General features: G+C 39.7%; 1 protein-coding gene across 3 annotated transcripts in view; it reads left to right on the top strand.

The window, feature by feature from the left end:
• The window catches only part of Pvf3 (PDGF- and VEGF-related factor 3), an 86256-nt gene that overhangs the window by 19741 nt on the left and 42199 nt on the right, over window positions 1-24316 (top strand). The window contains exon 1 of one of the 3 annotated variants that reach the window (XM_064681290.1): window positions 18379-18714. The exons of the other annotated variants lie outside the window; for them this stretch is intronic. Coding sequence (XP_064537360.1) covers window positions 18619-18714 — 96 coding nt within the window. The 5' untranslated portion in view covers window positions 18379-18618. Of the gene's footprint in view, window positions 1-18378; window positions 18715-24316 lie in introns of those variants that run through there. 3 annotated transcript variants of the gene reach the window in all.

Below are 24316 nucleotides of genomic sequence, written 5' to 3'. Positions count from 1 at the left end.
TCCGTTAAAGGCTTCCGTCGACCTGGTCCAGCTCCAACTGCTGGCCCCGCCCCTGCCCCCTCTATATCCTGCCGTTTCTAGCCAAATTGCAGCGCTTCATGTGCAGCACGCTGAAAAATGAATTTCAAGCAGATATGCCACAAGCAACAACAACAACAACAACAGCAAAAACTACACCAAAAAAAAAAGAACGCAGAAAACCAAGCTTCAAGCTCTTTTAAAACATCCTCCGCACGGCCCCAAAACTCAGCCAAGTTTTCCTCTTCTTTTTTCCTGCTCTGTTTCTCTATGTTTTGTGGGCATAGCGCGAATTGAGGCGGGTTTGGGGCAGTTTTTATGTGAGGAGAAAGGTTAGAAAAATATTTAGATTTTACATATGAAAAGATTTTATATGTATTTAAGTTTTAATTATTTATTAATTTATATTATAAATCGCTTTTATAAGTATTTATGGGCGGTTCAGAAATAGGATTGAAATTAATTTGCATTTAATAGAGGAGAGTTTCGTATCAAAGGAAACAGATTTTTTGAAAGTATTTAATAGATTTAAAATCTACGAAAGTTCTGTTTTAAAATTCACACAAATAAAAACATTCATATTTACATAAAATTATAGTTATAAATAAGAAATTATGAACAGTGAAACGAGGCTTGGGATAAATTTAGTAGGACTCTTATTTATTTTGGCGCTTGCTGGAAATTATTACTTATTAATTTTGCTAACTCCTATAAAAATGATAAAAAAAAGTGTCAATATTTATCAAAATTATTAAATTATTTGCGTTAAGCTTTGAGTTAAATTTATATATTGTATTTATATATCAAATTTACTTATTTATGGTTAGTTTTATAGTCAGTAAATCGGTTCGAAAAAGTAGTTCTCAAAACAATTCAGTAATGCGGAGAATTTTACCGTATTCCTTTTATTCTTGACTTGGAAAAACAAGAGTCGAATCTTTTTAGTATTTATAAAGATTTTCTCATAAATTAAACAAGACAAAGAGAAGCGAGATTCAAAAGAAATTTTGGGAGACTAATTCATATAATATTTAATACTCAATACAATTCCAATCCTTTTGGGCATGCTGCATACAATAATTCATTTTATGGTTTACTTGTCAGAGTCTTAAATAATGTCGCAATCTGTTAAACGTTTCAAAAACTAAGCGTATTGCTAAAACTATTAAATATTATAAGCCTTATATATTGTAAATTCCTGAAAGATCTGCCCCATGAAAGCTTCCCTATATCATGAATACGTAAAATGATAACAAACTCCAATTTTGCAGTTTTATATTCAGGGCATTTGCAGGCGTCTTTCGCATAATTGAAAATTTCGGGTTTGTTTTTTAAGAGGTTGAAGGGGGGTCTAGTGCAGTGAAATGAGTCCAGTGCATGCTCAACATGGCGTCGCCCCCCCCCCCTCGCTCCCTTCCCTCCCGCCGCTGCCCCCTCCGCTGGCCTTCGTAGCAGAGCGCCACTCGCTGCGTTCGTTCACAAGGCAAACAAACAGAAAACTGCGGCGCTGTTTGTCGCCGGAGTAGGCGGGTTTGATGGGGTGGAGGGGGGCGTGGCTGTAGCCAGATTTTGGCCAGGGGGGGGTCAGAGGGGAGAGGGTGGTGTACTGCCAACTGACTTGCCACATGTTAGACATTCTCGATGGCACGCGGTGGACAGGCTGGCAGCAGCTGCTCTCGTCCTGCTCTCGTCCTGCTCCACTTTCCCAAATTGAGTTTTGGCCCACGCCTTGGATTTAGTTTTGCATAGTTGAAATTTAAAGCAAGGCGAGCAATTTAAGTTGGAATGCGAGCTAGTCAGTAATGGCCATTGGTCAGGCTTTTGGCCATTGCAGCTGCAGAGTTGGGGCCATGTCGTGCTCGTAAGCCTTATGAGCTGCAAAGTCCTGCGAGCCTCTAATCCTCGCAACGCCAACGGCTGAAGTGTAAATGCCGTCATAATGCTTGTACCGTCATCAGACTCAGCTTGACAGAACCCAACTCCCCCCGAAGTCCCCCCCGGCCATGCCCATTTCCCTAGTGAGAGGCTTGGCACGTGCCTCGCCGGGCGAGGCGTCGGCAATTACCCAAGCGGGGGCTGCTTATTAGCCATGCAGTTGAGTGCGTGTCATGTTTCAGTTTTGGCTTAATTAATTTTAGTCTCAGCGCCAAGTAATCTGAGTATTTGAAAAAAATGAAAGAAACTCATAAAAAAAAAGCCAGCCCAGAACAACAAATATAGATTGCATACACTCTGGGGGCTTTCGCATTACGCATACGCCGCGTGGGCTGAGTTTCACATAACCATCTGCGAGCTGATCTGGAAATTGTTTAATTGCTTCTGAAATGGGGTTTGTTTAATTGGATTACGGCAGTTGCACAGCAACATTTCAAATTAAGAATTTATTATTGAAATCAATCTATAGACTTAACGTACAATCGGGCTGGGAACAAATCTTTTTCACATATTTAAAGCGCAGTCGGGACAGTTCGTAGCTGTGCTTACGAATTTTGTACAAATTTAGCAGCTATCAGAGTTTATTTATTAATCGATAAACAATCGGTTTATTATCGAAAAAGCAACTCTATAAATATATCGATAAATATTGTTGCCATTTATCACAAATAATGCCAGAATTAAAGTTTAATTCTTTTTAAGTCGATATATTCGATATGTGCGACCGATACATTGAAATGAATCGATAAATTATCGATATTTAAGAATAAGTAGTTCACGATTCGTGACACACATAAATAATAACACTTCTTTTTCGATTTTGATAACAGCCCGATATATTTATTGCTTGATTTATTTGGAAATTGAATTAAACTGCATGTCAATTAATTTTATTTGATATATGTTAAATGAATCAAGTATTTATTTATATCAATTGACTGATAAAAAAAGATTTCTTCAAGGCGACTTCTATCGATAGCTTTAAAGCGAATTTCGTGTAAAGTGCATTCGGAGAAATCTCTCTTTTGTTGCGATTCGAGCAATTTGTCACGCCGCCGAGTGCAAAAACTCAATTGATAGATTGATCGGCCGCAATTTGGCGTTAAATAGTTTCGGAATTGTTCTCGAAATGGGAATTGGAGTCCGCCGAGAGTGGCGCACATAGATAGATTTTGTCAGAGTCGCGGCGAGTGTTTTATCGTAAAATCAAATTGCTTCAAGGCAGCAACTTGCAACCGCGTGGGGCACGAACGAGAGCGAGCAGCACTTGGCGAGTGCTTTGACAACGCGTTAGCTGCATTTGCAGTGCACTTTCCGATTACATTTCAATTCGAACAGGCCCGCACGCTAAAGGGGCGCCAAAATATACAAAAAAAAAAGATGTGCCATATAGCAAGAAATGCATAAACAAAAAATGGGTCACGTGCCGAGCACGCAGAACGCTCGAAAAATGCAAACGCAAGCACTTGCTACAAAAACTGCTTCACGGGCGGCACTTGTCTGTAGGCGTGGCACAAATCACAGTGCGCATACAAAATGCCAACAAAAAAATGTGTGGAAAATATAGTAAAGAAGTGGAAAGTACAACTAGAAAATGCTGGAAAATCTATCAAAATTAAATTTCAATTGCAATTGCGATTCCATTGAAATTGAAGGGCAGCTTGTTCTGCATGGCAGCTAGAGATGGGCGCGTGACTCGCTGGCGCGTGACTCGTGACTGTGGAGAAGGACAACAATTAAACGATATATATAGAAAACTTTAGTAAGTTTTTGTATATATAGAAAACTTTTCTAAGTATTTCTATATATAGAAAACTTCTGTAATTATATCTATTAATAGATAAGTTTTCTTCTCTAAGTATTTTTATAAAATTCTAGATATAGAAAACTTCTCTAAGTATTATATATCTACGTATAGAAAACTTCTCTAAGTACTTCTATATACAGAAAACCTCTCTAAGTACTTCTATATACAGAAAACTTCTCTAAGTATTTCTATAAATAGAAAACTTCTGTAAGTATTTCTATTAATAGATAACTTTTCTAAGTATTTCTATATATAGAAAAACTTAGAGAAGTTTTCTTCTTTAAGTATTTTTATAAAATTCTAGATATAAAAAACTTCTCTAAGCATTTCTATATACAGAAAACTTCTCTAAGTATTATATATCTACATATAGAAAACTTCTCTAAATTTTTATATATATAGATAATCTCTCTAAGTACTTCTATATACAGAAAACCTCTCTAAGTACTTCTATATACAGAAAACTTCTCTAAGTATTTCTATATATAGAAAGTTTCTCTATATATAGAAAACTATTCTAAGTATTTAACAGGTCTGCTAAAATATTGCTAGCTTCTGCTGACTTTATTTTATTAGACCTAGATCTTCAGTAGACACGCACAGCTTTTTCAACAGAGCTTAAAGGAATTTAAGAACCTGAACCCACTTTGTTTATTCAGAAATGTTTCTGTTGAAAAGTTAGCAAAAAGCTAGCAAGATTAGCAGGCCGCTTGCAAAAGAAAATATATTTCGAGATGAGCACAAAGTTCGATAGATAAATTCCTCAAGCCGCTTTATTTGACAGCGTGTTATATATTTGTGCCCATTCTATGCCTAAAATCAGCTCGATATTTTATATAATATAATTCGTGTCACGACGCCTCACGCACTTCTCACAACTGGGAACTGTGACTGTGACTGTGACTGCGACTGGCAAATGCAGCAGTTACTCTGCGTAGCTGTAACTTGATTTGATTTGTGGCACTGATTATTGTACTTGTTTTTGTTGTTGTTGTACTTGTTTTTGTTGTTGTTGTTGGTTGCCGCTGCGAATCTGTTATGCATTTCAATTTGGGCTGCATACAACACAAGCTTAATTTCGCTTTAGCAGAGCGAACACGCAGTTTGCTGGCGAGTGTAAAAACAAAATCCGCATACGCCGTGTGGTACGTGCGATGATACCGACGATGTATGGGGGAAAAGGAAGAGAAGGGGGAGAGAACTCGCATATGCGATTGACTAAAGGAAGTGGCTTGTGTGAATGTGTCGAACGTGGGCGTGGGGCATGGCACATGGCACATGAAATGCCATCTGATGAGTTGATTAGGTTGCCATGGATATATCATGCTGCGTGATTCGAAAAATGATTGATGTGTGCCCCGATAACAACGCTTCCCCCCACTTCCCATTGGCAATTGTAACTAACTAGATTTTGTAATTTGTACAGCACTCAAATCTGGACAAAAAAAATCAAAAATAATTATGTGGTTTAGAATTTTTAATGTGTACAAGTGAGAAATATAAAATGATTGATGATCAATTTGATGTGGACTAAAGTTAAGCACTCGCAAAACAATGAACACTTTAGAGAGGTTTCACAGTATCTAGCCCAAGTTCAATATTCGTCTTTAACTCAAATATACAACTTATAAATTCTGTGCTTCAATTGACGATATCGCCCACTGGGGTTCGATTTTAAAGATGAAAAGGTTCTAGGTCTCATCAGCAGACTCTTTGAGAATTACAACGCGAATGCGAAAAGTGAAGTCTTTTTATGTGTTTGTCCCCAGATCTTACAAGCTTTGCGCCTCTCTAGTACGTTTAGCAAACAAATTTCAGTCGTTCGAAGTCCAAGCTTAAACTTGTTGGGAATTACTAATGTGTTTGTCCCAAATTTTATAAGCTGTATGCACTTTGCGCCTTGCAAATATCTCAATTTATCTTTATGATACGAGACCTTAGATTTACTTTATATTTTTCATTCCCTAGTTAGGATATTACACAGCAGACTTTGCCCTTTTCCGTCGGTCAAAGCTTTAACTCTTTAGGAATTACAACGCGCACAAGAGTAAAATCCTCGATTTTGTGTTTGTCCCCAGATCTTTAAAGACAGCTGTACGAACCTAACGCCCCGCAAATATTTGAGTTTATGTTTATGTTATGAGATCTAAGATTTACTTTATATTTTCCCATCTTCCCTAGTTAAGATCTTACAGCGATTTCCTTTCCATAACCAACTTTGTTAACTTCATACTTTAGTTTAGACCCGTTCTGTCGCTTTCCATGCGACCTGGGTCTGCGATTGCCCATCAGCTAAATCCCAGCTCAGACAGCCGCTTCCTAATGCTATTTGGAAAATCCTTCAGTCACACCTAATGCTACATCCCGCAATCTCCGCAACCCCCGCAGAGCCCTGCCACAGCTGTGTTTATCTGTTGAAGCTTTGGTCACGTAACAAGCAGCTCATTTCCCCAGTTACCGGTGGGGCAGATACGAGTGTGGTTGGGTGGCGGGGTGTGGGGGGCATCACCTTAGCTGGAAAATCCTGCAGTTGAATGAATTTTCCTTTAACCGGTTGCGCTGTGTGTGACTGCAACTCTGTCCTCCTCCTTCCACCTTAGCTCTTCCCTCTGACCCTCCTCTAAGCGGCTGCCATCGCAGCTCATTAATCAACTGGCGCTTCAGACGACGTCGCGTTGACGTTCGCCTCGAATGCTGTCACTTCCTGGGCGTGACACTCGACACACACACATAGGACACTCGCCGCTTTTGTTTGGCTTGATTAATTATTTAGCCAGTGATAAGAGGTATATTCCGAAGCTCGGCCCGAAAGGCTTTGAAAGGCGCCTGCAACTTTGCTGTCCAATTAAAATTTGGAGCGCAACGCGATAAGCCACACGCAAGCGCACTCTGAGCTAGACTTTCCATATACCCTATTCTTTATTTCGCTTTTTGTATATGTGCCACAAATAGTGGCAACAGCAATTGGTTGGCTTTGCTGCAGCTGGGGCAACGGCGAGCGGGCGGGCGGTCTGGCTGGCTGCAACCGTTTGTGTTTCAATTTCAACCGTCAACACTCGTTATTGCCACTTCAGAGATGAGTTCCTCTGCGCTCGCACACACATACACACGTGAATGAACTCAACACACATACCCACACACACTCATACACACACACACTGGCACAGTGCTCTGGGCGTCTCTATAGACACTGAACTGCCACAATCACCGCCCGATTGCACTTGTCTAAAATGCAGCTCACAATTTTAGCAGCCTTCTCCATCACTCGCTGCGCTACCCTGTAGATGTTTTAAGCATAGACTATGCACGACTTTAAATGCATCTGCTACTAGTAAAAATTATCATTTAAATATTGAACTCTGCACTTCTTAAGTAAAAGTTGTTGCCTAGCATCAAACTTAATTTTAGACAAGCCTTTAGGAAAGTATTATATTTATTTTTCTTTTTATTATTTTAAGCAACATTTTCTGCTCTTATTTATCCCCATTTCAATTGTCCATTACAACAATATTTCGCTATTCTACAATAGTTTTTAGACTTAACTCTTTTTTTACACTATCCTCCACGGAACTATTCGATGGGTGCCAAAGTCTAAAAGTGTAAGCCGAAATAGTCTATTGCTACAATATTTGCTGAGTCTATTTATATTTATATTTCTAGATAAAACTCCCATTTAAACTATTCTACGATAATTGTCTTCTCTTTGCTTTTAAATATTATTGAATATGGAATCTAGAATCTTCTAGTTATTTCTTAGTATTATTGAATATGGAATCTAGAAACTTCTACTTATTTATAATAACAATTTTGTGCTCCAGCTTCGATTCGGTAACCTCCCTTTTAAAATACCCTTATTTAAATGTATTATTTCGAGCTCAAGTCAAGAATCTCCTTTATCTCTACTTTTTTTTATAAATATCTAGAAGCTATAATCTTTTTTTTTTTAATATATCAATTTTCTGCTCGAGGTTCGATTCGGTAACCTTCTATTTATTCAAGCCTTGTCAAAATGTATTATTTGATCTTTATTATTTTCTAGACACAGCTTACAGGGTATTGCGTAGTCTATCATTTGCAATCTATGACTTTTTACACTTTTTAGTTGTTGCTCGTTGTTCGTAGCGCGCATCATTGAGTTTTGTTCAAGAACAATTCTTCTACATGAGCACATGGCATATGTATGGGTGTTGCTCTGCATAAGTGTGTGTGTGGTTCTTTCTGTGTGTGTGTGTGTATCTGTGTGTGTGTGTGACATTGTTTGAGTGCGTTTGGGCTGCTGAGTGCCAAGTCTGCATGCGACTGCAATGCAATGCAATGCAAGCTCTCGTTTTCCTCGTCATCCTCATTCTCGTCATAAATATTGCGTTTTGTTGTTTTTCTTTTTATTTTGGCGTGGAAAACCACGTGAAGAAAACTCGAGTTGAAAATATATTTCATGTAATTTTGCGTTGATTTGATTTGCTCTTGGCTTATTTTCTTTGTAGTATATTTTCGACATTTTCAGCATTTTCTTATTATGTCGAAGGGAAATCGTTAGCTGCAAACTTTTTCTGATAGAATCATGCACATGAGCAAATTAATTTCCGGCAAGGTTATTTATTTGACAAGAAATAGATATCATTACATAAATTTAAAGGTTAAAGTATTTTCCCATTGAGAAGCTTTTATTTGTAAGTCCTTCCATCTCGTACGTTTTGATTTGTTGCCTCGCTGAGTTTCCCGAAATTTTCCTCGTTCGCCCACTTTCCATGTATTTCATAATTTTCGCTTTTCCTAACGGCCTGTCAAATAATTTCCACACTCTGCGGCATTTTTCTAGCGCTAAAAAAACTTTTTCGCACAATTAAGTCGCTAGCATGCGATTTGCGGGATGGCGGCTGCGGGGCTGGGTTTGAACTGGTGCGCAGCCTCCTTCTGGTTCGGCTTCTTGTCGGCGGCTGTTGACGGCGTCTGTTGGCTGCCAACTTTGCCCAGCGACGCCGCGAGAAATTTAATTTGTTTGGCAAATATTTTTACATAAACTTGCGTTCAATTTTGCAAGTCAAAGTTTGGCCCACGTCAAATCTCATCTGATGCTCAAATGTTTTCTCAATAAGCTTTACGCTATATTTTCTATTTACAAAAATTATCCGAAAATATTTTGTTTATTTTGATAAAAGACAAAAACAGCTGCAAGCGTCTCTTTTAAGCAGGTTCAACGTAAATCGGCAGTCGCTACGTTAAGTTGCCAAAAGGCAAAAGGCTTTTCCCACCAGGGCTGCGAGCACAACAAAAGAAGGGCCGCTGCTTTGAACCAGCTTCCGATTGTTGATATCCATTTGTGTTAAGCCTTGATATGTCATATATTTTGAACCAGCTTCTTTCTTTTATGTTCGTTTTGCCACATCTATTTGGATTAAACCCTGGCATATCGTATATTTCGAACCTGATTGCTGCCTAAATGTTCGGTTTCGGTGCATCGATCCAGCTTCCAGCCTTTATGCCATATATTTTGAACCAGCTTCCTTCCTTTATGTGCGGCATTGATGCTTCGAACCAGCTTCCAGCCATTGTTGTCTGCTTCGGTGCTTCGAACCAGCTTCCTGCCTATATGTTCAGTTTTTCACAGTCAATTGGGTTAAACCTTGGCTTGTTATATATTTTGAACTAGCTTCCTTCCTTTATGTTCGGTTTCATTGCTTCGAACCAGCTTCCTGCTTATATTTTCGATTTTCCACATACATCTGGATTAAAGCTTGGCATATCGTATATTTTGAACCAGCGTCCTGCCTAAATATTCGGTGCATCGATCCAGCTTCTAGCATCTATGCTATATATTTCGAACCAGCTTCCTGCCTTTATGTTCAGTTTTCCACATCCATTTGGAAGGAGCCCTGGCATATCGTATATTTCGAACCAGCTTCCTGCTTTTATGTTCGATTCATCCACTTGGCCTGAGCCTTGGCTTGACATATAGTTCAAACCAGCTTCCTTCCTTTATGCTTGATTTCGATGCTTTGAACCAGCTTCTTCGCCTCTGTCCGGTTTTCTATACCCATTTGGGTGGGTTGGCTTATATTTCTAGGAATTCTTCCATCTTCAAATTGAAACTCGTCTAATTTGGACAATTCTGCCGCATTCAATAGCACTTTGGTCTAGCTGGGTTTTTGGTATTAAAAATGCAAGCAAATATTTTTAATTTTCTGTCTAGATGAATACCAAAATCTATCCACATTGTTAGCCCACGCGTGTTGAGTTGAGTTTGTATTCGTGTTCGGTTTGTGTATGTTTTTGTTAAGTCTCGAATCGAATGGAAAGCAAAGTAATTTTCATTTAATTTCACTTAAAATGCACTCAAATTGTTTCGTTTTGTTATCGCCAACGAAAAATCATCGAGTAATAAAACCAAAATGAAAAGGTGCAACAAATCGGAATGACTTGCCGGAATTGTTATTGTTGTATTTTTTGTTGTTGTGGGCTGGTTGTTTACATTGATTGCTGGCAGATAGAAGATGCCCAGCTGAACAAGAATATCCTGTTTATTTTTACAACTAAAACGGAGAGTCAGCCAAAAGTGCTGCCTCCTACCTGAGAGACGGACGGACAGACGGACGGACGGACGTAGGCCTCAACCTGGTCAGGGTTTTTTTGCCTGGTTAGGCATCAAACTAATCCAATTAGTTAAACAATGGCTGGCCAGTTTGTTAGGGTATCTGTGTGTGTGTGCCACGCCCCCTAACAAGTCGAGTGGGCTGCTGAGACCCTGTTGGCCTCGTGCTTGGCACCGTTTCGAATCGACGGATCAGTTTTTGGCCCTCCTTTGCGGTTTATTGTTCTTCTTGTTGTTGTTGGCCATTGTGTTTGGCAGCTCGATCTGTAAGCCTTGTGGCTCTGTTCCCCTGTTCCCCTGTACTCGAGACTAAGCCGCAGTCGGGGCCCATCAATCAGGGCATTAGGCGTTAGTCGCAGCCGTTTATTGGCCCGAGCTGAAGCCATTTCAATTTTGGCCATAATCTATGCACGTATCGTCTTATAATTACGGCTGGCTAGATGGCCAGATACATGTATATATATAAAAATATATCAATTGGGTATTAGCCAGGCTTCGACTGGGTCGTTCTCCAGTTTTCATCACATCGTCGGTTATGGTTATTGTTCGACGTGCCTGTTAGCTGGAATTGGCCAAATTGTTTATGTGGCTTACAATGTGGCCAAGACATGCATTTCATTCGATTTCGACCATTATTATAATGTGCTCAGCCCAAAGATGGAAAATTTTTGGGTTTACACTTGATGGAATTCGAATTATGCTTAGAGTTGGGAAATCGGTAGAGCGAAGCGCCTAAATTGAGTCATTTTGTTGGCCGTCAAGGGGTTCAGTTGATTAAGTACTCAGCTCAAGGGAATTTAAGCTGTTCAAACTTTTGGCTAATAGACTTGGCTAACAATATTTAATAAAATTGTGTCTCGCAGTTGATAACTATAATTTTGATAGAGGTGTTCAGCCAAGAAGGGTATATAGCTGGTGAGGTATATACCTCACTGAAGTTGGCTCTGATTCCGGTAGCAGAACAACATTATATTACACTAAGACGTTGTAATATATAATGAGAAATTATAGACAAAAAGTAACTCAAAGTGAACACAATGTGTGAGGAAATGTTGCCCAATTTTGAAGCAGCGAATCAACCAGATTTCAGCCTGAAGCCTTTTGGCCACGCCCTACTCCAACAGAGGTTCTATTGCTAGTTTCTTAAAGTTGTAGATGTTTATACTATTGCACGTTTTGATGGTTGATCTTGCAGAGGGTATTATAATGTGTCTCCCTCTCCAAAATATGGCACAGTTAAAACTCGCTTAAAGGACACTTCTTTGGGCAGACATCCCTTTTGGCTGGACATCTTCTCTCAAACTCTTATGAATCAGGCCATTCTCATTCCTCTTCAATTGGGCAGACACAGCTCACCCGACGATCGCAGCGAGTGATTACTGTATATATTTTCAATATCTCAATCCATAGCCAAGACATAGTACAGTCTGTCTGTCTGTATAGTATGTCTGTCTGTCCGACTTTCTTGATGCCAGCTAGTCCCTCAGATTCGTCCCTCAGATTCGCCCCTCAGTTTCGTCCCTCAGTTTCGTCCCTCAGATTCGTCCCCCAGTTTCATCTCATATCAACAGGCTCCGCATATATCAAAGCAGTATCAAATAACTATCTCATATCGCTGCTAAAGAATCTTTTTAGCTTTTTATTCTTTCCTTAAATTGATTGCTATCGATAGCTATCTCTGCTTAGATCCATATCAAACTTTTATTATAGCTGCAACATCTTTAAGCAACATCGGGCTTTTTCTTATGCAACAGCTGCTTGTTCATAATCCCAGTCATAAACAAGAGCATAAAGCTACTATTATGTCAGATGTCTCCCTCCTCTCTCTCTCTCTCTCTCTCTCTCTCTCTCTCTCTCTCTCTCTCCCTCTCTCTCTGATTGTAACTCAATCACGTGTCGGCGGCAGCTATAAAAAATGCTCGCAATGCCCCCTTCTAAATTTCTCAGTTGCCGCAGCTTAGGCAACAGCATTTCCATTTTTAGCCACACACACACGTCATCTAGCCACCCCGCTCCCACTCCTCTCCCCTGCTCCACCTGTGCCCCTCCCCCCTCTCTCTACCCCTTTGAACTCATTGGCGGCGGCATTGGCTTTCAACACGGCGAATGCCGCTTTAATAGGCTGCCAGCTCCTTTAATGAGCCTCCAGTTGTTGCTGTGGCTCCAACGATTCCAATTCGATTGCCACCTCATCAACGGGAGGTGCCACCAACTGTTGCAGTTGCAGTTGGTCTCGCAAACTGTGTCATTGGGTCTGCGGATCGGGTGCATCTGCATCTGCATCTGCTGAGATTGTGGCCATTAGCTGCTTCGGCATATTTGTTTTCATTGTTCGGCTATTTACATTTTTTCAGCTGCAAATGCCGTCGAGCTGCTTCGCTTCGCGCCTCTCGCTTCCTGCAAATGAATTGAATGCATCGTAAAAGCTGCCCCCCCTTCCCCCCTCCCCCTTGTGGCTGCCACAGCCACTGGCCGCCGATTTTGTGTTTGGGCTTCCTTGTGGCACAGTCTATTCCATCATGGTTTCATTAAACAAAATACTTTTGAAAATCGTAAAGTAGATTCTGGTTGCAGTACACTCAAAAAAAAAGAATATTCAAAATATATAAAAGTGTAAAGAGTTAAAAAAAAAAAATTACTCAAACAAATCTTTTTCAAGATTTTTCTAAAGTTAAGACTTGTATAAAGATCTTTATATATATATTGGATATATTTTTTTTCGCAATTTTTTTTACAAAACTCAAATTGCATATTTCAAAGAAGAAAAATTGTTTCTCGAAAACAAAGATATATCGTCTTAAAATGAAAGCACCTTTTTCCCAACAAATCATTAAAAGATCAAATATGACAAAATGAATCAAATATGTGAAATGAGAGAAGAGAATGCTATAAATGAAATTTAGAAAATACAAAATATTATTATGAAATGTATTTTTTACAATATTTATAGATGACGATTTCTCAATTTTCAGTTTTATATAATTGTAATTTTCTCTTAGCGATAAAGTTGCTTAAAATGTATTTCCTGACTATTTCGACCTTATATTGCCTTCTTGCTATAGATGAAATATCTTTAATGACAAAAATTGTATCTAGTACCGATTTGCTAGAAGATTTTGGCAACCATCAAGATACAATTGCTTTCCGCTTAGATTTAACTTACAACTACCGAAAATAAAAGCAAATAAATAAATGAATTGTGTGTGACATTGAGCGCAACTAGAGACCAATGCTGACTCAGACTTCGAGACAATTGAAATATGTTTGTCGTGTTTTTCCTGTGTGTGTCACAACAAGAAGTAGACGCAAACAATCTTATCGCAGCTTCGGTCTTAATTTGCTTTGGGCTGACCTTTGACCGGCCTACCCTTTGCCTTGCCGTGTCAGCTCTTTCAAAATAAACAAATGGCAAATATTTGACTTGGAATGCTATGGTAACTAAACTCCCTTCCCCTGCCCCTGTCCCTGTCCCTGTCCCTGCCCCAGCCAACCGGAAATTGCGTTGTTTCACCCTTTTTCCGCTGGCCTTGGGCCACAGTCGGGTATTCAGTTCTTCACTTACTTTATCTTAAGTCAATTTGTTGCCCCTCATCATCAACTTTATCATTATTAACATTATCATCATCATTATCATCATTTTCATCATTGCTGTGGAATTTTGTTTGGTAAACGGTTTAGCTGTCTTCTTTTTTATACATAATTGGACTGTGTCAACCGTTTGAGCCGCACGAAAAAAACAAAACAAAACAAAATACAGTCATAGATCAAGAGAGATTCCTGAACTCTTCTGACATTGACATTTTTATGGCCCGCTGTGCCTGGGCAGCGGCTTGCCTAGTCGCAAAGCCCGAGCACAATTAGCAGGAAACTCCAGCCACACACACACACACACACATGCTGAGTGCTAGGGTGCAGCGTATTATAGGGGTTTATCTTCTTTTTTTTTTGCGGCTAGGGGTTGCTCATTTCTATCTGTGCGGCTGCTTCTCTAATGTGATTTCATTCGACTTTGGCCTTTTTATACCCTGAACTGAATTATAAACGGGCAGAAAGGGTATTATGCTTTTGCGTAAATGTTTGTAACAGGCAGAAGAAAGAATCTCTGACTACATAAAACAAATATAGTCTTGATTAGGCAGATGGGATAAGTCGGACGCGTCGATCTCAAGAACTATAAAAGTAAGAGGTGTTCAATTAAAAATTTCTAGCCTGGCTTTTCAACTGGCTTCTCGCTATTCAAACGAGACGCCAGCCGGCTGGCTTTTCGCTCTCCTGCCCAAGTTTCTTTCAGCTTGGAGAGCGTCTTTTTCTTTGGAAAGCTTAAGCCCTACAAGTATCACATAGATCGGACTATAAACACCGAAGTTAGACAACAATAAATATTCCAAGGTGTGATTTAATGGGAAGAAGAAGGATGTGAATGTATGTCTAGAAAGAAGTAATGGCAGCCTGGCCTAGTTGTAGGGTATCTCCCAGTTCAGCACTTTCTCACTTTGTTTTGATCCGTTTTTGTTCTTGCTTTCCATTGCTGCACCTTTTCAGGCCTTGACTTTGGTTTCGATTTCGATATGTCAATTATTTAGCATGCCCCACCCCCACCACCAGTCCCCTCCCCACGCCCCCTCCCCCTTTTCGGCGACCATCCCTTGGGCCGCTTTCAATTTGATTTTTATGATTTTGCGGCGCATTTAGGTTCTGCTTCATTTGCATTTTGTATTGAATTTGTATCTGTATCAGTATCCGTAGCCGTATCTGTATCTGTGGCTGTATTTGTAATTCACGTATATTTGTCTGCGGTTGTCTTTGTGGTTGCGGCAGCTGCTGCGGCTCCTCTCACTCTCGGCACCTACGCCTCTCTCCAGCTCTCCCCCTCTCTCCCTCTGGCATTGCAAACGGCAACTTAGGCAAATTGAAAGCGGCCAAACGCGATAACAATGCCAACAACAAAGCTAATGGCAAACTCTGCCCAGGGGAACAGCAGCGGCAGCTGATATGTCTGCAGATGCGGCTGAGAATTTACAATCTTCATCTAGCTGAGACTCGATGGCAGCAAATTTGATTTCCATTTTCAATTTTCAATTGAAAAACTTCTTAGCTAGGCACATTCCGGCAGTAACACGATCTTATTTAGCTGACTTCGTGGGTACAGTAGAAGCTGCCTTGGACAGACAGAATTTGTAGCTAGGCATTTTATAGTATCTGTTGCAGTCTTTTTTCCTACTCCCGACAACTGACTGGCAACTATTTTATATTTTATATAATTTATTTAAAAAGGAATGATGGGATGGAAATATCATTTAGTGTTCACTCCGGGCACCTTTCACTGTACTTTATCATAATCATTTGATATAATTTATTTAAACAAAAATAATAGGAATATTTTTGCCACTTTTTCTGTGCTTAACTCCTGAGCTAATATCTCATTTGGTGTTCACTCTAGGCAGCTTTTACTGTACGTTATCATCATCATTTTATATAATTAATTTAAATAGGATTAATAGGAATATTTTTGCAGCTCCGTACATGCCTAACTCTCCCTCACCTCATTTGGCGTTCACTCTAGGCAGCTTTTACTGTATTTTCTCATCATCATTTGTTGCACAAGGGATCTGTTCGTTATGCTAATGCATCGTTTAATGCCGTCCCAACTCGGCGGGCAGAAAGAAAATTTCCATTGAGAAATTCATTTTAATTAACAGCAAAATGCATTTGGCGCCAGCTGAAAACCGGCAACGTCGCGCACCTGTGCGAAAAAAAAAATAAAATAAAAGAAGAATAATATCAGAGAAACTCCCGCACAGCCGCCCCTCGTCTCAGGCGCGCCTGGGTGGCCTCTGCTGCTGCTGCTGCTGTTGTATGTGCAACATAATAATTTGTAAACATTTATCAATTATGCAGCAACAGCGGGAGCTGCAACAGCAGCAACAGCAACAGCAGCAGCAACAACAACAATAATGTTGGCTACTTGCAACGCCCCAAAGATGCCCCAAGCGATCCACCGCGCCGACCACACCGAGCCCCACTGCCAACTGGCCACATAAATTTTCCACATAGGCCAACAGTCGGCGCGGCAGGGCGCCCAGTTGCCCCCCCCCCCCCATTACATCCCCTCTCCACCAACAGACGCCGCTTGGGCAGCCCCTGAGTGTGCATTCCAGAGGCGTTCGGGGCGTTGATTTGCCTGGCCCCAACACGCAATTAAGTGCAAGTGGGCAACACCTCATCAGCAGAGGGAGCGGGGAGAGGGGGGTGCGGGAAGCGGGAAGCGGACTTTGCAGATGTCTTAAAGACGACTCTGTGGCAACGCTTGGTTGCACGTTGCACGCGCTGCACGCGGCCAATTCGGTCGATCAATCATAAAATGGCTGCGTGACTTGTTGACAAGTGCAACAATAACAACTTAATCCAATGCAACACGGCAACAAAGTCGCATGCAAATGTTTATAAACACGTGTTGCCAAGCGCAACAACAATTCGGTTGCACGCCGCGAACTAGTTCCACTGATCTAGCCCTATTTATATTGATATGATTGATATAAGTTAGCAGGTTAAAGTTCTAGATATGCTGCCATATTCAAAAATATAAGCTATTTATATTGATATGTTTATATTATTTAATCAGAAAATGACAAATGTCATTTATAAGGGACGTGGTGCATTTTTTATATGATCTTACAAACTGGTTTAACAATAATTTTAATTGAATGCTTTTGTTTTTGTTTTTTTATTTTTATTTCGATTATTATTTTATGTTACTTTTTTATTTGATTTCTATTTTGATTATTATTTATATTATTATTTTTATTACTTTTATATTATGTATTTAGTTTATTTTACTTTATTTATTATGAATCTTACTTCATTAGACTAAGCTTAGCAAAACTTTGCCTCAGAACAATTTGAATATATGTTTTGATTATTTAATGAGCTAATGACAAATGTCATTTATAAGAGAAAATAGTGAATTTCTTATATTATTTTGCGAACTAGTTCAATTGAATGATTATGATTTTATTATTTTTTCAATATTTGTTTATAGTATTATTTTTTTAATTTGTATTTTTAATTTTTATTTAGATTATTATTTTATTTTTTATTTTTATTTTATATTATAACTGCATGTAATTATTTAATTTAGTTTTATTATTGATATTACTGCCTTAGACTATGCTTAGCAGCATGTTGCACAATTAGAATACGCCCAGCAACATGCTGCCAAGGCGAGCTAGACTTCTTGCAGCAACATGTCTGTCTGCATTTGCTTGGCTCACGCACTCGCAACTCTCTCGCTCCCTCTCACTCTCGCGCTCTCTCCCCGCAACATGCTCTATGTGTGTGTTTATGTTAGCTGCCAATCAGCTGTTTAGTTCGTGATTTGTTCGATGCAACCGACTGCAAACTTTCGCCGCATTCGCTTCAGTTGACAACCGGAAGGCGAAATCAAACGTTGTTCGAGCGCAGTCGACTGCACAAGTTGCCTAGCTCTATTCTTGGCCGTAAGTGCGTGTATCTCTAGCTGTAGACGTGCTGTAGACGTTTCTGTATCTGCATTGTGAAATAGGCAAATGCGCATTTACTTTGCGTGAAGCAGACAAGGGGAGCGAAAGAGAAGGAGCGAGAGACAGAGTGCTTCGAGTTGCTTGAATCAAAAATTCATTCACAACTGCATTTACGTTTTTTTCATTCATGAATCGCGTGTGATCAGAAAAAAAAAAACCAAAGTCGTGCGTCGCGTGCTGAACAAATATTTCAGGAATTTGTCAAGTGCCGCGAAAAATTCAAAAATAAATATACAACAGCTATAAAACTAAACGATCAATTTGGTTAATTGAAAAATACGAAAACGTTTAATTGGAAAGCGAACGAAATGCGGCAAATCCCGATGTGGTGGCAGGTGCTGTGTCTGTGCCCTGGCCTGCTGATTGGCCTGCTGCTTGGCCACCTCGTCGCCAGCGAGAAGGTGTTGCCACCCGCTGATGACGACAGAACGCAGCTAGATAAAAGCGCAGTCGAGCTGGTATTTCTGCATTCATTTGCGCCCGACGAGAACCAGCCGCATCAACTGCGCCACGGCCAGCATCATTTGCGGCATCCAGACAAATATCAGTTGGAAGCGTGGGAGCCTGCCCAGCCCCGTCATCAGCATAAATCGCAGCATGTCGATGACATTGATTACCACCCGGCCCTGGGTGCTGTGAGCACAGACAAGCCGCTGCTCCGCCAAGTAACTGATGCGCCCGAAGCTTGCGTCGGCAAATGCCAGAAGAAGATGCAGCGCGTGCAAAGGCATCGCCAGCAGAAAATACAGCGCGCCAAGGAAGTGCAGGCACTCAAGCAGGAGAGGTACGCAGTCCGAAATAACGATGTGAGTAACTGGTTGGGAATTTTAAGCAACCTTCAATTGTTACACTATCACTAGAAATAGGATAGACAAAGGCAAATATATGCAAAAGCTTGCCCTCCGACAGATTCTTCCAAGACCGATTTGATGCGATTTTACAGAGAAGAGAATATTATAGCTGCTTATTGAAGAGATTTTAGAACAGAAAACTTTTCAAACATATAAATATAAACGCAAATAAATCTTAACAAAGATCTTTGAAGGTCAGTTGAAAGTCAAGAACAGGAGTTTATGTGTAAAAGTTATAGATACATTGTGTTATACACAAGCCAGCCCTGCTTGCAACTGCACTAAAAAGGGGACTCACAATAATTTTCCCATTTCCTCATATTCTTTTTCCCAAAGATGATGTCATGCCGCAACAAAAGGTGCTGAGAGTGAAGCCCTGAACTATTCGTGGTTACAAATTGACTTTTCTTTGCCTTTTATTTACATTTCATCTTTGTTTTTTTTTTTGTCTGTGTAAGTTTTGCCCGGATTTCAACATTTAAATGAATTTAATTGTTCATTAATTTCGAAGCCGTCGACTCAAAGCAAATGATAAGCAAATTTTTTACCCCTTTGGCCCGCTGAGAGTTTCCACAGTTTTAGTTTCGGTTTCGGTTTCGGTTTCAGCTGCCGAGCTTGGCATACAAATTAATTCGTGTTTATTGTTGGATGCCAGTGCACGTAGCGCATAGATCTTTGGCCGTAGATTAGTTGATTGTTTGTATGGCACGCTTTTTATTATTAATTGCCTGGCATAATTGTTCAGATTCAATTGAAATTTATGAAGCGACGCTCGAATTGCACTCCCTATTACCAATTAAAAGCGTATTAATGTGTGCTTTACAATGCCCATATTCACACCCGCTCTTCGAAAAATAAAAATGAAAATTAAATGCACATGAATCAGAAAATCACAACAAAAACTTAACACCATGTACTTTTATTGTGCCTCAGAAGGCGTCGCCCAAGATTTTGCTAGAACCTCAATCGATGTGAATGTAAATAATTGCAGAAGTATTAGTGCACTCTGATGTGCCGAACGTGTCGCTCTTGCACATGCTGTGCCAGTTAGAGCGAGAGGGCATCAACAGCAGCTGGAAGTTTCGAGCTCTCACAGCATTCGTGCGTGCGTCCTCTGCTGGCGTCGCTTTACAGTTAAACGGCAGTCAATCCCTCTGTCACTCTCTCTCTCTCTCTCTCTCTCGTTTGCTTGTTCTTGATCTACATATAATGCAATGTAAGAGAATCTACTGAGCATATTATGTATCTGTGGTGCTTATAGAGATAATTATATACATAGGTATATCTAATCTATCTATATATAAATATAGATATACATAAATATATTCCAGATTACATCGATCGATAATGTGGAATAAACAGAGATATTTAAGTCCTTATCCCCTCTAGTCTTCTACCATTTTGTCAAGCCTTGATTGCCTTTCCTTGTTATAGCTGATCAGGAATATATAGTTTTTATTGGATCGTTTATGCCCCTATCTATCAACGTAAATGCATATTGCTGCTTAATGCATCTTTGAGTATCTTTCAATGTAAACTTTAGTTGTATTTGTTTATTTACAAATACAATCTTATGCAAATATTCGCTCATTAAAATTCACTTTGTTACCGAATCGCTGGGAGGTGTGGAAACCAATTCCACTTTCATCTGGCTAATCTCTTTTCATTATTAACACAGCATTTATATTTGGTTCGTTTGTAGGAGCCTCGCCCCTGCCCCTGCCCCTGCTTCTGCCCCTGCCCCCGCCCTTATCGCTTTGGCGCCTTGCTGCTCAATTTTATTTGCTCCACTAATCGATACCGACACTTGCCACTCAGCCCCCACACCGTCCTCCTCATCCCAACCCTTGCAACTTTTCGAATGAATCTCCAGCTCTTGCCACAGACTGTGGCGGGTTGTCGTGGGCGGGGGGGGGCGGGGGGAAGGCGCACTTCAAACATTGCCCGCCGTTTGAAATTTTGGCGCAAGTAAACAACGCAGCTGCATCATCAGTTGCTGGCAGGGAGGAAGGGGGGGGGGGGGGATCAGGTTGTGTCAGGGGCGGGGAAAATGGGGGGCCTTTGCTGCTGTTCAATTAATTCAAAGCATTAAAACAATTAAGCGGCTGTGGCTTCATTGACTTGGCACACGCTTCCCTCCCCCACCTCTCACCCTCGTGCCTCCCTAAAGGGGCAACTGCAATGCAGCCAGGCAATTGCCGTGCCACGCCCACTTTTGGTTCAAATCCACCACCAACCCGCCCCTTTGCCCTCACCCTCGCCCAACCGCACATCGACCGATTGCGACCCAATTTTCACACAAATTAGTGCAGCTAATTTTTAATGATGATTTTTCAGTAACGCCTCCAGTCGAGGCCCACTTCACTTGGCATTTTTCATAATTTCCATTTCTTCCTCTTTCTTTTATTTTTACGCAATTTATGAGTAGCTGCCAACCCTTGCGCCGCCCCCCTTCTGCCCCAAGGCGTCTTTGTGCCGACAAATGCAATTGAAATAAACATGGAAAATGTTGTTTCGTCTGCTTTAGCGTGTGGGGGAGGGGGAGGGGGCTGGGAGCTGGGGCAACTGACGCCTTCATCTTCATCTTTTCAAGGGTGTTGCCACAGCCAAAGCCAAAGCAGGCCGAGAAAGCAGATCCGGAGCCAACGTAGCCGCCGTCTCCATGCGTTTCAACTCATTTGCACCTAATTGTCATGCAAGGGGCCCTGAGACGGGGCCAAACAGGTGTTTATACAGAGAGAGAGAGAGAGAGAGAGAGAGAGTACTGTCTGGTATCTGGTAGCTCTGTATATCAGTGCACTCAGAGAAAATGTTGTGCACTTCGTACTTGAATCAAGTGAAAGCGTTCTTTGCCTGGGCAATAGATTCTTATTAGGATTTTTTTTTTAATTTTCGGAATGCAAAACTTGAATCAAGAATTCACTTGAAGAAATGTTTGTATAGTTAGGGAAACAGATTGTGAATTTCGTACTTGAATCAAGTGCAAACGTTCTTAAACCGAGCTTTGAATTCCCTTGTCAATAACTATTTCTTTATCAGAGAATCCCCAACTACACTTAATTATTATAATAAATCAAAGAAATTAAAAAAGTTCGTTGAAATTGTTTCAGGTTTATTTCAAGTTTACAAATTCTTGTTTTAAGTATTTAAGTGCTTAATCCAAGCCTTAATTTATTATTTCTGTAACAAAGAGTTTCGAATACCAGTTTGATTTTAAATTAGTTTAAGCTTAACTTTCACTTTATTCAATAATATTAAAATAAGTACTTTGACATTGTTTTAGGTGTACAAATTCTTGTTTTAAGTATTTTTTCTTATTTCTCTTACAATTAATTTTTAATAACATGTTGCATTAACTTAATTAAATCTTAACTTTCACTTTATTCAATAATATGCAAATATTTACTCTGTCTTAAACAAATTTCTTCTATTAACATTTAGTATGAGGTTTTTTCTCCGAGTGTATCTGCATTTGCTGTTATGGCTATGGCCACAGCTTGGGATGGGGCGTCACCAGCTGGCTGCCACATTTTTATCATTTTCTCTAGCTTTTCTCTGGCTCTGCTTCTTTGATCTTCTCTGCATCTGCACCTCTGGGCAAGTCGTTGACTTAATCTGCATTTTTTTTTCTGTGCAGCTTTTTGCAGCCTCCTTTGCTATTTGCTTGCCAATGTGCTCACATTTTTGTGTCCCTGGTCAACAAGAATGAAATTTGCATGGTTTCCGGCAGCAGCTCTTTAATTTTCAGTTAGACCCGAACGTATCAAGTACCTGCAACAAAATGAATCCCTGCGTTAATTGTGAATATAGGGATATCAGAGGGCTGGCTGAACTTGCAATTAACTTTTCAAGATGTTTCTTGAAACGTTCCAATTAGAAGAAATGTCTTTTGATTGGATGTAAGGCTATAAATTATTTAACACTGGAGACTTCACATCAGATTAGATTAGTTTATTTGAGCTATCGATCACACCGTTTCAGTCGAATCGATAAGTATCAAAGTTCAGAATGGCTTGGGAAATTCTAGGCTATGTCTATATGGGATATTTATTTATTTTATGGGATATTTAGGGTACCTAGATGCCAAATCTAACTTTATGAAAATTAGTTGAGTCTTGACTGACTTATGAGGGGGAGAAATTTTGACCTAGATCAATATAAGATATTAGCAATAAATAAAGAATAGATTCTATACAAATCGTATAATAGTGAGCTTAAATGGAGCAAAGTATATAATATTACACGTATTTTTTACGAAGGCATACAAGTTTTATATATATGTGTGTGTGTGTGGGAGTCTGTTTGTTAGTGTATGCATGCATGTATGTATGCATTTATGTATATATGTATGCATGCATATTTTTTTTTCCAATACCAAACGCAGACCAAGCTTATTTGTCGCTGTGCTGCAAATTTAAATAAAACGAATTTCTATCAAGTGCTCTCCTCCTCGATTCTCAAGAATTCAAGTAGGCCCGGCCGTTTTTTGTGAATTTTTAGTTGGCGATGAAGTCAGGGGTGAGAAGCTATGTAGGTATATACATATGTATGTATGTATGTATATGTATGTATGTATGTTTGTATGTATGTATGTATGTATGTGTGTATGCATATATTTGTGTGTATGTATGTATGTATGTATGTATGCATATATTTATGTATGCATGTAGGTATGTACGTATGTATGCATATATTTATGTATGTATGTATGTATGTATGTATGTATGTATTTATGTATGCATGTATATGTATGTATGTATGTATGTATATATGTATGTATGTATGTATGTATGTATGTATGTATGTATGTATGCATATATTTATGTATGTATGTAAGCATGTATGTATGTATGTATTTATGTATGTATGTATATGTATGTATGTATGTATGTATATATGTATGTATGTATGTATGTGTGTATGTATGTGTGTATGTCTGTGTGTATGTATGTATGCACGTATGCATGTATGCATGTATGTGTGTATGTATGTATGTATGTATGTATGTATATGTATGTATGTATGTGTGTATATATGTATGTATGTATGTATGTATGTATGTATGTATGTATGTATGTATGTATGTATGTATGTATGTATGTATGTATGTATGTATGTATGTATGTATGTATGTATGTATGTATGCATGTTTGCATGTTTGCATAAATACAAACAAACATGCATACATATACATACATATATGCAGACATGCACACGAACATACTTATAAGCATGCTTATATTTATATATGCAAAAGTTATAATATTTATAGCTTGACTTCCCTGGATTCGGCTAAACACACCTTTGATATGCTATAAACAGGGTATTTGCTTGTCAATAGCTAATTCTCTCCCCTCTCCCTCTATCTCTCTCTCTTCCTCGCTTTCTCATTTCGCAGGCATCTCTCATCTCAACTGGGCTATCAGGCACCCAGCATTCCCTGGGATTCCCGGCATTCGCAGCATTTCAAGCGCTGCTAATTCTATGTCACCCCAAACAGGATAAAGTCCTGGTTGCAGGCAGCAGCGTTTAGCCATCAGCTAGGTCCTTTGTTGGC

Source organism: Drosophila montana, unplaced genomic scaffold, assembly GCF_035044405.1.
Source record: "Drosophila montana isolate Dmon_TW-CO22-7 unplaced genomic scaffold, ASM3504440v1 contig_2192_1, whole genome shotgun sequence".
NCBI lineage: Eukaryota > Metazoa > Arthropoda > Insecta > Diptera > Drosophilidae > Drosophila > Drosophila montana.
The sequence above is the reverse complement of the archived record's forward strand: the minus strand, read 5'-3'. Positions and strand labels throughout refer to the sequence as shown.